General features: G+C 38.5%; 1 protein-coding gene across 1 annotated transcript in view; it reads left to right on the forward strand.

The window, feature by feature from the left end:
* Positions 1 to 779: 779 nt before the first annotated feature.
* The window catches only part of LOC114566147 (complement C3), a 46,591-nt gene continuing 33,558 nt past the window's right edge, over positions 780 to 13,812 (forward strand). The window contains exons 1-14 of the mRNA XM_028594458.1: positions 780 to 856; positions 3,020 to 3,215; positions 3,378 to 3,540; positions 3,726 to 3,820; positions 4,224 to 4,312; positions 6,960 to 7,042; positions 7,158 to 7,245; positions 7,430 to 7,532; positions 7,735 to 7,855; positions 8,381 to 8,496; positions 8,899 to 9,039; positions 13,143 to 13,242; positions 13,340 to 13,434; positions 13,548 to 13,739. Of these exons, the coding sequence (XP_028450259.1) occupies positions 780 to 856; positions 3,020 to 3,215; positions 3,378 to 3,540; positions 3,726 to 3,820; positions 4,224 to 4,312; positions 6,960 to 7,042; positions 7,158 to 7,245; positions 7,430 to 7,532; positions 7,735 to 7,855; positions 8,381 to 8,496; positions 8,899 to 9,039; positions 13,143 to 13,242; positions 13,340 to 13,434; positions 13,548 to 13,739 (1,659 nt within the window). The remainder of the gene's footprint in view (positions 857 to 3,019; positions 3,216 to 3,377; positions 3,541 to 3,725; positions 3,821 to 4,223; positions 4,313 to 6,959; positions 7,043 to 7,157; positions 7,246 to 7,429; positions 7,533 to 7,734; positions 7,856 to 8,380; positions 8,497 to 8,898; positions 9,040 to 13,142; positions 13,243 to 13,339; positions 13,435 to 13,547; positions 13,740 to 13,812) is intronic.

The raw sequence follows: 13,812 nt of genomic DNA on the forward strand, positions 1-13,812 counted from the left end.
AATATTTAAAGTACATTTACTACTGTACATTTTTGAAAGCAAAACTGTCAAAACGCATAAAACACAGTTTTGCACAACATAAATTGTATTTGGTCAAAGAATACTGTATATCTTTACCAATAGCTTGAATGGAAAACATTATACAGTGCAATTCAAACACGTTTACATTGTATATACTGCATATATACCAGAATCTAATAAAACACACTTACGTACCTAAAACATATTCCTTATGACAAATACTAATATTTAAAAATGTTACGTTTGGACTTACTTCAAATCATTTTGTCATGTCACTGGACTGCTAAATGCTGTTTTTGTCTCTCTTTGTAAGAGCCCTTAATAGAAACACAGTTAGACAACAGTTAGAACCAAGAGGAACACTGCATGTCTAAAAGGAATAACCACAAAGAAAATTTAAAAAGCAGTAATGAGTTCACATACAAACAAAGTCTAAGTCCATGAGACATTTCCAAATGCAGTTATCCAAGTCTAGCCACACCATATTGCACTTACATAATACATATATGCACAATAAATATTATTCAAAATGCCTGCATTTAACAATAAAGTCAGTTTTAGTCAGAAATGTGCACTTGTAAAACGATGGGACAGGGTATGAAGGTAGCCACTTTAAAGGAGGACTGGTGAGACATCATTGAGGTGAAGTGGAGGTGGTGGTGGTGGTGGGTGCGGGGGGGGGGATAGGGGGTTGTGGGGGAATAAAAGGAGGGTGCTGCAGAACGACAGTCTAGAGCGGATCAGGATCAGGCTGAAGGATGAGTAGGACTCTGTTGTGGCTGCTGGCCTCTCTGGCCTTTGTCTCTCTGACTTCTCTGGCTGATGGAGCTCCATTGTAAGTAGACCTGCCTTACCTTTACACCCCCCACATGTGCTTTAGTTAATTTACACAGAAAACAATGTTCATCTTCCTGGGGCCTGTTGCACAAAGCCAGGATAAGGAATATTCAAGTTATCCTGGATGAATTTAGCTTTGATTTGGTTGCACAAAAGCAGGTTGAATTAAACCCAGCCAAGTAACGATGGAGATTTATTATTTGCAGCTAGCCTGATCCAGAGCAGGCTAACAGCCAGGCTAAGATTAATCCTTGAGTTTTATGTGTTAAATCTGCTTCATTTTTATTAGCATGCATTACTTGTCACTATTGCTGTCACAAGTTTGATTTAAATCCTACTATTGCAATTATATTGATGGTAAGAAATGGCACCGGAGATAAAGTGGGACAACTGCTCTCCCCGTGAATTTGCCCCGTGCAACGTGGAGAGGCGGTGGGAGGCAGGGGGGGGGGCACGGGGATTTTCCCACACCATGCAGCGGACTCTAAAGGAGACTTTTAGCGTCAATAACAACGACAATGGCACCTGACCAAACGTCCGTATTTTACGAGATGGGAGTGAGAATGTGTTGGAATGCCACAAAGCTTCTTAATCTTTTTATTTTGGTGCTGTCACACATCTTGGGGCTTGGGAGTGAAAAAAAAACATGACTAATAGGCCATATTGTTTTACGGATATGCTTACAGTGTGTATTGAAGTAACTTCCTTCTTTCAAAGTAGACTAAATAATACAACATTTTATTTATATTGTGCTTTACAGGCTATTCAAAGACACTTTACAGTAAAACCAGCACATTTAGCGGATTAAAACAGATACATAAATAAAACCAACACATAAAACAAGCATATTAAAATAGAGTGTACAACTTTGTAAAAATGTGGAGTGACTAGTAGGCCCTAAGTAGATCTTTTTAAATCCTTACGCATTCAGTTGGTCCGCTATTGTCTGTTGGGCTTTTTCTCTCTGTCTGATAACAAGAGCCGTATTTCCCTTAGGTTTGTTTTCTTTGTGTAACTATGTGTCCATGTGGACTGATGGTGGATGTGTCCCCTAAAGATTATGGTGCAGGAAGGATGGAATGGCCACATAGCTCTCTTGCTCTCTTTAATCTGGTGTAAAAAAAAAATCACAACAGCACATAATCTTCATCAACAGTGTGTTATGCAACTGCAAGCATTCATATCTCCAGCTTCAATGTTTTTCTCTTTTCTTTCTCTGACTTTCACAAAAGACTCAAATGCATTTTCACATTACAATGCTATTTTAGTCTTTTCTTTACATTGGAGTGTGATCATATAGTGGTTTTATTTTGTAAGATTTTAAATAGTGCAGCAAAAGCATTATTTCATATCTATGTAACATATTTCAAGAGCAATATTAAAACATTCTGAATGCACATTTTGTCCACAGAAAATAAATTGTAAATGGAACGCCAATTATTTTTCTATTTACGACATATTGCTGTAGTGCAAAAACATTGTGTGTGGCTAGCTAACTAAGCATTAGCTTGGCACGCTACTAAAAGTGGTACCCGTGGCTAAAGTTACTATTACTGCACATACGTGTCTGTAACTTTTGGGTGACATGCTAGTAGCGCTTATAATCAAAATATATGTTACTGATACTGGCAAAACACAATTTTAAAATATTAAACAGACATATCAGTAGCAACACTGTTTGCATGCTCCCAACTCCAGCTTCAATGTTTTTCTCTTTGCTGAAGGCATGTACAGTGCGCAATAAGAAACACTTTGCCTGCAGTTGCATTATTAACCCACCAGGTGGCTCCAAAACATATGTAACCAACACATCTATTTTGTAGAAATTCATGAAGGCTATTTCCAACTCTGTTACATTTGGTAATTTGGTTGAATTGAAACTTTAACTCGCAGACTCAGAGACAGTGGTTCTCCAACATAAAACTGAGGGGTCAGAAGATAAAAAAAGGAATAAGTAGGGGAAAAACTTTGTACAAACAAATACATCTGTAAACCATGTGTATGAACACTGGCGACTCTCCATTATAATGTTTGTGTTTTATAGTGCTTAAAAAAAGAACATGTTTGTCAGTACATCATGAATGCTATTGGTGTCACTTCTGCCCAGGGACTACAGTAAATTCACAATAATATCTTTCTCTATCTCACCGCTGCTCTGCAGGAAGGTGATGTCTGCCCCTAACTTGTTGCGGGTAGGAACAGCAGAAAACGTCTTTGTGGAATGTCAAGACTGCACCGGGGAAAACATCCTGGTCAACATCAACGTGATGAGCCATCCAACCAAAACTACAAAGCTGACATCCACATCTGTGACCCTTACCAGTGCAAGAAACTTCCAGGAGCTCGGACAAATAACTGTAAATGAAATACCGTCACGCTGTATATGCATGTTACTGTTACTTGGCTTCATTTTCTAACACGACCACAAAGAATGTAGATATGAATCCAGAAATGTACATGATGTACCCCAGCCTGCTCCTGATGCATGTACTGCTTATGTCTCATCATACTGGTTTCAGATCCCTCCTGGAAGCTTCAGTAAGGATCCTACCATAAAGCAGTATGTGTACCTGCAAGCTCAGTTCCCTGACCGACTGCTGGAGAAAGTCGTCTTAGTGTCCTTCCAGTCTGGGTACATCTTCATCCAGACTGACAAGACCCTCTACACCCCCAACAGCAAAGGTGAGTTCAATACTGAGCTGCATAACTGTTAAGAAACACACTGTGAGACTCTTTTTTTCCAGAATTGAATTGTACTGTAAATTAAAGTAAATTGAACCCCTCTTGACATAAGTGGAATAGTAAAATCAAAATACACCTTCCTCCAACCTTGAGCAGCAAAATCAACATCTTTCTTGCTCTGTCAGTTCATTACAGGATGTTTGCAGTGACGCCCCGTATGGAGCCCGTAGAGAGGGATGCCGAAACTCAAACTGATGCTTCCATTTCCATCGAGATTGTGGTATTGTATTTTATCTTTGATAAGCACAGATTGTAATGTAATGTTATATAGTCAGCTGAAACTAAGAGCATGAAGCCTCTTGATGAGGTGATATCACAAATGCTTAAAAGTAGATAATTTTCCTACAAATGACCGAAATAAAAAAAAAAACAGATCCACAGTTAACCTTGTCTTTGTTAGGTTTCATGACTCTAGTAAAACATGTCTTGCTACTTACTGTAAAAATAACTGCAAGAAAAAATAAATGGTCAAGTTGCACATTGAACTCTTCTTTCAGTGGAGATGTTTTAGAAATACCTGAAAAAGTGGATGACCTTCATCAAATATACCATGGACTTACTAAATCAATTTGTAAACTTGCACAGCTCTCTGTTTATGGTTGTTCAATATTGTTTATTTTTAGACCCCTGAAGGCATCATCTTACCACTTGATCCAGTCTCTTTGAAATCAGGGATCCACTCTGGAGATTTCCAACTTGCTGAAATTGTCAGGTTAGTATTTTATTTTCATTTCATTTCTATACATTCTGCTCTTTAGTGGTGCATTTAGATGTTAACATGGAAAACAGGTGACCTAAATTTCAAAAGATTAATGTCTTAAATCATTGAAGATTAAGCAAAGCAAATTTCAATATGTTTATGTTATCTTTCTACAATTATTGTCCATGTTACCAATATAGTGTTCCAAAATGATTTATTTCTGTGGTAGAGATATATTAAACATGAAGTCAGAGTCCTTCACACATGGCCTGAGGAGGTTCTGGGTGTCAAGATAAATATCTTGGAGACCAATGGACTAAAATAATCATCCTAATAACGCAAAACACCGTTCTACAGTATTTATTGTGCAGTTTGTTGGCCAACCTGAAAACTCCCTTTCTATGACCCCCCAAAATTATTTGGAAAAGAGGCATGACCCTCCCCAGCGATGAATTGATGCCTGATGTACTGGTTTGTGCTTGGCTCAGATGTACATATGCCCTTTGATTTTTTACAGCCATGACATATATGAGTTAACCTCTGCTTTCTCATCTTACACATCAATTCAATTTCAATTCAATTCAATTTTATTTACAGTATCAAATCATAACACGAGTTATCTCGAGACACTTTATAGATAGAGTAAGTCTTGGGAAGAAACCTCGGATAGACCCGGGCTCTTGGTAGGCGGTGTCTGACGGTGCCGGTTGGGGATGTGATGAACAGTGGCAGTAATAGTCACATTAATAATGGAACAGTGACTTCAAATGGTAGTCGTAGTAGTTCATGTCATATCAGGGCGCTGCAGGGCGTTACAAGATGTAGCGTGGCATAGCAGAGCATGGATGGACGTAGCAGGAAGCAGCAGGGTTCAGCAGGACGCAGCATGACATTGCAGGGCACCGCAGAGCTTAGCAGGGAGTGCAGCAGGACCACGGCGACAGCTGCAACCAAGATCTTGGTGCCAACTTTCTCCAACGAAATATGCTGGATGAAAAAAAACATAAGGACTCCGGGGAGTAAACTCCCCAGAAGCTAGGATTAATAACAAGTATTTCTGGGACGGGATACACACAAATGGTATTAGAAAGGGAGAGGAGAGAGCAGTTCAGTGTGTCAAAGGAAGTCCCCCAGCAGTCTAGAACTATAACAGTGTAACTAAGAGAGACAAGTCATAAGGAATACATCATACATCACACTCCTCTGTCATGGTGTGGTGGCCATTTCAGTAGATTTACTCACTAACATTGTTGTGGAAACACAATAAGCATGGAAACTAAATGCACACTTCCTGCATTACTGCATTACTTCAAATACTAAGTTACTCATCTAGTAAACTAGTATTCACATGAAATAAAACAATAAAACATTGACATCATTAAGCAAAGCACACTGGGTAACAAATTCAACACACAAATTGGTTGCTATGGACCCGTCACTAGGCTTCCTCGGTCATTGTATATTTTAGCATATAGGTCAAGCTGCCGAAGCTGAACATTATATTCCAAAACATATATGTTTATTTTTAAAGCAAATTTTAAATTACATTGTAACAATTTAACAATTTGCCCTTATGAAATCCAATCGCGGCACGGCTGTCTTGGAACGCAATAGACAGATGGTGGCGGAATGCCCCGACACTTAAATTCAACTAAAATGTAACAGAGAACAATCAGTGTTCGACCTACAGTGTGTGGAGATGCCTCTCCAAACACAGAAACTAAGCGCAATCACACCATAAAACGTTAAGACACGTTAAGGAAAAAGATCTGTATTTTGCCGTAATCCAATGACACGAAAAAAAAGTAATCCACAGCGATCAGTAGATCCACAAAAAGGGTCACGATGTATCCAACAAGGCCTATACGTGCGTCACATTCACCAGCCAGCTCCAAACAGGTGAACGATGACTCTCCATTTCGCCGTATAAAGAAAGTGGAATAAATGTATAAAAGTCCAAATCTACACAAAACCCACAATCAATTAGTAAGCTGACATCAAATGTATATACATGGCATTTAGACAACCTTTATTGCAACACTGGCACGGCAAGATGTGCAGACTAGTGCAACAGTGATTTTCGTTTTTTGCGTCCTGCTGCTCCCATCGTCAGCCAGGAAATATTTTTTTTACTAAAGCAGTATATGAAATCAGCTGTATTACCTACCACCATTTAGTTGTTTTGTGTTATTTAAGATATTTATAAAATATCTGGTCATGCCAGACGTAATTATTCCACTCATTTTTTAAACAATGCAATTACCTGTTTCAGCTACCAGGGGGGGTCAGTGCTCCCCCTGCCCCCCAGCAAACTCATGGGTCAGACCCATCTGGCAGTTGAAGGAGGGCCGAGACAGAGAGCTACATGGAAAAATATGCACCAAACAAGCCACTTTGAAATTTTGCTGTTTTCATGAATACAAAAGTTGGGTGAACACCCCCCCCCCTCCCCCCCCCCCATACACACCCTAGACTAAAACATTTTGGGTGACCCTCCCCTCAACAAAGAATAATCAAAAAAATATATAAAGTATATCTCAATTTGTGCAAGATATAAATAGCTTCAAATTCACTTCTAACTTGATATTTATACTTTGTGCTTATAAATAATGATGAAATAATGTTTATCATGTGTGTGTGTGTGTATGTGTGTGTATAGTCTCGGACTGTGGAAAGTGGTGGCGAAGTTCCAGAGCAACCCACAGCAGAGCTATTCTGCAGATTTCGAGGTCAAAGAATATGGTGAGCCCCATGACCTGCACTTTTATTTGTATTTATATTTAATATTTAAAAAGCTATAACATTCATTATTTTTTTATTTGATTGGACCCACAATAAAACTCCTTTGATTTTTCAGTGCTGCCCAGTTTTGAAGTTAAACTGATGCCTGTAAGCTCCTTCTTCTACGTGGACAGTCAAGAGCTCACCGTCAACATCAAAGCTACGTATGTGAAGGTTTTGGTTTTGTGGCTTTAGAGACCTGATTGGGAGATTGATGGAAGGAGAAAATAAAGGGTGATGTTCAGAAGCTTTTGTGCCTCATACTCTTTTAGTCTGTTAGTTATTTAGTGTTTGTTCTATTTACTTTCCTTGTTTACTTCATTGTGGGCTTAAACATTGTGGATTTAGGTATCTGTTTGGTCAAGAGGTGGATGGGATGGCCTACGTGGTGTTTGGATTTATGCAAGAGGGTCGTAAGAAGAGCTTTCCAAGTTCTCTTCAGAGAGTGCAGGTGAGCTCATACTTAGACGTCTGTTGATTGGTGATTCTGCCGTATGCAGTATATGTATACATCTTGGCCTTTACCAATAATACAAAATCTGCAAGATTCTAAAACATGAAAAAAGGACACCTATAGTATACCTCCAATTGTTTACTGTACTGTATTTCACGGGTTGTATTTCAAGATGCATTTTTCTTTTATGTCACATTAGATAGAGGAAGGTGTTGGAGTGGTCAAACTGAAGAGAGAGCACATCACACAGACCTACCCAAACATCCTTGAACTGGTGGGGAGTTCCATATATGTAGCTGCCAGTGTGCTGACGGGGAGTGGTAAGAAAGAGAGACTGTGTGTTTGTACTTCTTCACTATGTTTGATCATATGTTGGTCAAATTAACTATCAGTATTATCAGTTTATTATCAGTTTATAATAATAATAATAATATTATTATTATTATTAATAATAATAATAATAATAATAATAATAATAATAATAATAATAATAATAATAATAATTATTATTATTATTATTATTATTATTATTATAGCAGCCTGGGCAACATGGGGATCACCTTTTGAACCATGTACACACACTAGTTGCTCTTTGGCTAGCAATGGCAACCAGAGTGTTGTCCTCCCCCACAAAATAACTCATATCAGCAATGTAGACAATAATAATAATAATAATAATAATAATAATAATAATAATAATAATAATAATAATAATAATAAAATATAATAAGAAGAAGAAGAAGAACGAAAAATAAAATACAGATATCTGGATATGTTGTTCTGTATCAGTTAATCCAAAAGAAAGTAAACTAAAATTAGTTTTGTGTTTCTGCATTCATTCACAGGTGGTGAAATGGTGGAGGCGGAGTTGAGAAGTATCCAGATTGTTACATCACCTTACACTATCACCTTTAAGAAAACGCCCAAATATTTCAAACCAGGAATGTCCTTTGATGTTACGGTAAAGTACTTATTTAGATTTATATAAATTGAGAGCAAAATAATTTTTACATTTTTACTTAAATTAGAAAAATCTTTTACAGAAAACATTTCATTAATGAATACAGTTACTCTAAAAATACAGATACAAACACAGATGGCAATATTTTCTAAATATGAAAGTTTCATCCGTCATGGATTTCATTATGAAGCAAAGGCTGGTTTTCTCTAACAGGTGAGATTCCAGAGAAAAAGAGAAATGTTTACCCATTTGGGTCACTATATCTAATCTAATCTAATTTAAGTCATTAGTGCACAGCTAGGGAAGTTTGCATTAAAACTAATCTTATAACATGAATGAACTTAATATGTTTTTTTAGAATCTTCTTTCTGATTGTTCAGCTGTTTGTGTCTTTGATGGCAGGTTGAAGTTGTGAATCCTGACGGCACTCCGGCAAACGGTGTTGCAGTGGTGGTCGACCCAGGCCAAGTGCAGGCTTTAACCCGAGCCAATGGCATGTCAAAGCTTACCATAAATACAGTGGCCCAAAGTCAGACGATCACCGTAAGTCTCTCTATTTTTTATATTTATTTTTTTAGCAAACGCAAGTTTAAAGAGTAATTTTGTTATTATTCAACCTGGACCATATTTTCCCATGCATTGATATCTAAGTGACTAATGTTAACAAAACTCTTAAAAATTGGAGATGAGCACGCCGGCCCACTCCCGGCCGCAAATTTACGAATCCCACTATGACCACGCCTCCCGGCCCTGAGACAGACACCAGACACGAGCTGTATGCTTATGCTGGAAGTTTAGCATCCACATGGACAAATGACCACCAAAGCACAAGGGAGGTGCAGAGAAATTACGGGAGAAAAAGATTAAGAATCTACAGGCGGATGCCTCAAAATGTGCCAACATTTCTGACATGTTTGGGGCTGTAGTAGCTGCTTCAACATCAGCATACCTGAAGTAGAGGAAGGAGGAGAGGTGGCTGGCTATACAGAGAAGCAGAAACAACATCATGACAGGGAAGAGGCCAAGGAGGAGTAGAGTGACCATGACAGGGCCATGGGAGCGAGAGAGGAAAAGATGGAAGAGAGAGTAGTTGACGACGTGGTAAGGAGTAGGCAAATTAACAGGGACTCTCAGGAATGGAGGGCGTGTGTGAGGGCGTGTGTGTGTGTGTGTGTATGCGCGCGCGCCCTCGCGTTATGTGTGCCTCACGTCATAACGACAACAAGCAGTTTGGCTGTAACATTAAAGTTAGTGGCTGTCAGGTAACCTAACTGTTTAAGCTTACATTGAAAATGCTAGCGGTTGGCCTGTTGGGTAGCTGAAAAGTCTGTGTGATCTATAAAATCAGTGTTGATACAAGCATCAGTGTTCCTTGAATTGCTTAATTAGCTCTTTTCCAGGGCATATACTACTCTCAGCTTTATTGTAGGTTTTGGGAAGGGTTATGGTTATTGGTATTGTATTTAGCATACACTTTTGGCCAAAGCGACAAAATATGAATCTTACAATAGTTAAAATTAACAGTAAACAGTGTTTAAAAGCCAATATGAAGCAAAATAGTAATAATAACAATAATAATAGCAATATAATATCAAATATCAATAATAATAAAAAAATACCATAAATATACAAATCAGAACTCTAAGAATTAATTTATTATTTAAGTGTAAGATCAACAGATATGTCTTGAGACCCCTCTTGAAGGATACAAAAATATCACATGAACGCAGAACACTAGGCAACTCATATAATAGAGGACTGTCTGCAGGGAATGTGTCTGACCAATCATGGTGGGTGTGGGCCGCCTGGGCCAAAAATGCCAGGGCCGATTTTCCTAGTCCAGCCCTGCACTCATGTATTTGCTATTTTTCTCCTCCTTCTCCATTCACCACTTTTTCGTCTTAAAATACTTGGCCAAAACCATTGCTGCAGAGCAGCTATAATTTTAAATTAAGTTTCCCTCTATAATCATAGCCCCCCTCTCTGTTCAGGAATATTTTTGAATGTTGCCAGGAAGTAAATTGTTTCTCGCTTCGTACGTTAATTGTGCCATTTTAAAATCAACTAGATCCATAAATGTCAGAGCATATGACTTTAAGAATAAAGCATTAGTGTGCTCGCAATGACCAACACTATACTTACTGCTTTTTTTGAAGTGTGCATATTGTTTGCTGGGTGCTTCTGTAGGTGTTTCCCCACACCTCCACACAATTATTCAGGTATGGTTATATAGGAGAGCAGTACAATACGTACAATATTTTGTGGTTCAGAATATACCTAGTTTTACCTAAAACACCAATACTCTTTGCTAACTTGGAACGTACATGATTTATATGGGGTTTCCAGCATAAGTTGTTGTCTAGTATCAATCCCAAAAACATATTTTCATTAACTCTTTCTACCATATTATTGTTAATCATCAAAACAACCTTTGTATTCAACTGCATTTTCCTCTTCCCAAACACCATCAATTTAGTTCTATTTAGATTTAGTGATAATTTGTTTGAGTCAAACCACAATTTCAGCTTCCCCAGCTTCTCACACAACCTCCAGCAGCTGCTATACGTTCTCCACAGAATAAAGCTTAAAGGTCCCATGACATGGTGCTCTTTGGATGCTTTTATATAGACCTTAGTGGTCCCCTAATACTGTATCTGAAGTCTCTTTCCCAAAATTCAGCTTTGGTGCAGAATTACAGCCTCTAGAGCCAGTCCCACAATGAGCTTTCCTTAGTATGTGCCATTTCTGTGTCTGAAGCTATTGAGGAGGAGAGTGGGAGGGGCAAGGTAGAGGGTGGAGGTGTGGCCTTGACCAACTCCCACTTTTCTCGTTTGAAAGCCATGATGTCTCTCTCTCATGGGTTGGCCAAATTCTCTGGGCGGGCAAAGCAGAGAAAGGGGAGGTAACCTTGCTTGTTATGACCTCATAACAAGCAGATTCCAAAACGGCTCATCTGAGCTTTCATTTTCTCAAAGGCAGAGCAGGATACCCAGGGCTCGGTTTACACATATCACCATTTCTAGCCACTGGGGGACCATAGACAGGCTGGGGGAACTCATATTAATGTTAAAAAACCTCATAAAGTGAAATTTTCATGCAATGGGACCTTTAAAGGAAAGTGAATATCAGCAATGAATTAATGCTAATGTTCTATGTCTGAAGATGTTGAAAGTACATGTTAGCTATAATAACTTTGCAAGCCAGTGATGTAATAAATAGAGGTCACGCTTGTTAATGTTTTTCTGCCCTATGGTGGCCAAAACTTGAAAAATGCAGCTCAAGGCAACACAGAATAGGGTAAGGCAGATGAAAACAGTCAGTGCCATTCTAAAATTAAGTTGAGTTGTAGTTTGATCCAAAGCTTATTAGATGTTAATTGGAAGTGTCTTACCTAGAAAAACATTCACTTTTTACCTTGCTCAATTAAATGACAACATTTAAAACAGCAATGAAATGAAACAATGTAGCATCCCAATGGCCTGCTTCTTGTTGTACTGTCAAGCTATTGTATGAAAATCTTTGTCAATTCTTGTCAGTATGTCTTTTTGTTAATCCATTAAAGTGGACATATGCTTTTCCGTATTTTATTTCATATCTACAATGTTATAATGTCGGATTTTCATGTTAATGTTCATGTTGTTCAAATAATGAGGTAAACGTATTTTAGTTATTTTATTTTATCTCGGATAAGTATTACACAACTCTAAGCCAGCCTTCTATGATTGGTCCTGGTAGGCAGGACTTGAGTGGTTTTTTTAATTTAAAATACTGCGGTGTCACATGCTGCTACATGCTAAAGGCAGTCAAATATGTCATCTTGGCTGCCAGTGTTGTTAAATTCTCCCCAATTGTGGGTCACATATTCTCCTGAAACATTTCCGGTTATTTAGTATTTGGTTTAAAAGTCTTTAGCTGCGAATTTTGATTTTTGACTGTACAAAGTGCTGCTATATTCTATTAGTGTCCACTGCTAACTATAGGAGCTACATGCTAACGGCAGTAAAATATGTCATCTTGGCTGCCAATTTGTCAAATTCTCCCCGATTTCGGGTCGCATAACTGCTGAAATATGTCCAATTGGGTAGTGTTTGGTTCAGAAGCTTTTACCTGTGATTTTTGACAGTTGAAAGTGCTGCTTTGTTCCATTACAATCTAACGTTAGCGTAGTGCTAAATATTTGGTAACCGCAGCTAATTTATTGATGATTTTTTTCAGTCCAAAGTTTTATACACTGTTGCAGTAGCTCCACTTTCATTAGTAAAACAACAGTGGAGGCTGCGGAGCGCAGATTCCAGGAAACACTCTGGCCAATCAGAGGAGACTGGGCTTTGTCAGGAGGGGGGGCTTAAAGAAACAGGCGCTCCAATACAGAGGGTGAATACAGGTGCAGCTGCCATGGGCAGTATGAGAATAATAAAATGGTTTTTTTAACATTAGCATGTAAACATGTTCTAGTACAAACTCAAAATAAGTATATTCTTGATAACGCTATATAATAGTTGCCCTTTATTAAGTGATTTTGTTGTTGTTGTTAGGTTAATGCCAGGCAAGGTCTCCATAGAATAGGATAGACTTGAGAGGTTTTTAATTTATTATTTATTCAGCGGTTTGTGTATGCTTACATGTGTGTATGTCGTTAATTGCAGGCAAGGACCAAGGATGATCGTATTTCAAATGAAAGGCAAGCATCAGCCACCATGGTAGCTCTCCCATATACCACTCAAAGCAACAGCTACATTCACATAGGTAAGAGACGTCCTGAAAAAAGGTGGTGGCTTCGGCGATGTATGCACCATGTAATACATCTTCTCAGTGTCCAACACTCTTCATGTCACATTTGTAGGTGTGGATACAGCTGAACTGGAATTAGGAGACACCCTGAAAGTCAACCTCATCCTCAAGAGGAAGGAAAATCATGACATTGACATCACATACCTGGTGAGAGATGTTTTACACCTGCATGTATGCATGTATAACTTTTTTTTGTTGCATCCCACAACCTGTGTAGTCTATACGTGTCAGATAAGAACTGATGTTATCTGTGTCCATAGATCCTGAGCAGAGGACAACTGGTGAAAAATGGCCGTTTCAAGACAAGAGGCCAAATACTGATTTCCCTTACAGTCACTGTTACCAAAGAAATGCTGCCATCGTTCCGCATCATAGCCTACTACCACACAACTAGCAATGAAGTGGTATCAGACTCTGTCTGGGTGAATGTAAAGGACTCCTGCATGGGCTCGGTGAGACACAGATAGTAAGATTTTTTTATATAGTCTAACTGCTTTAACGTTGCCTCATTCATTGACCTCCCCT

Source organism: Perca flavescens, chromosome 2 (assembly GCF_004354835.1).
Source record: "Perca flavescens isolate YP-PL-M2 chromosome 2, PFLA_1.0, whole genome shotgun sequence".
Lineage (NCBI taxonomy): Eukaryota > Metazoa > Chordata > Actinopteri > Perciformes > Percidae > Perca > Perca flavescens.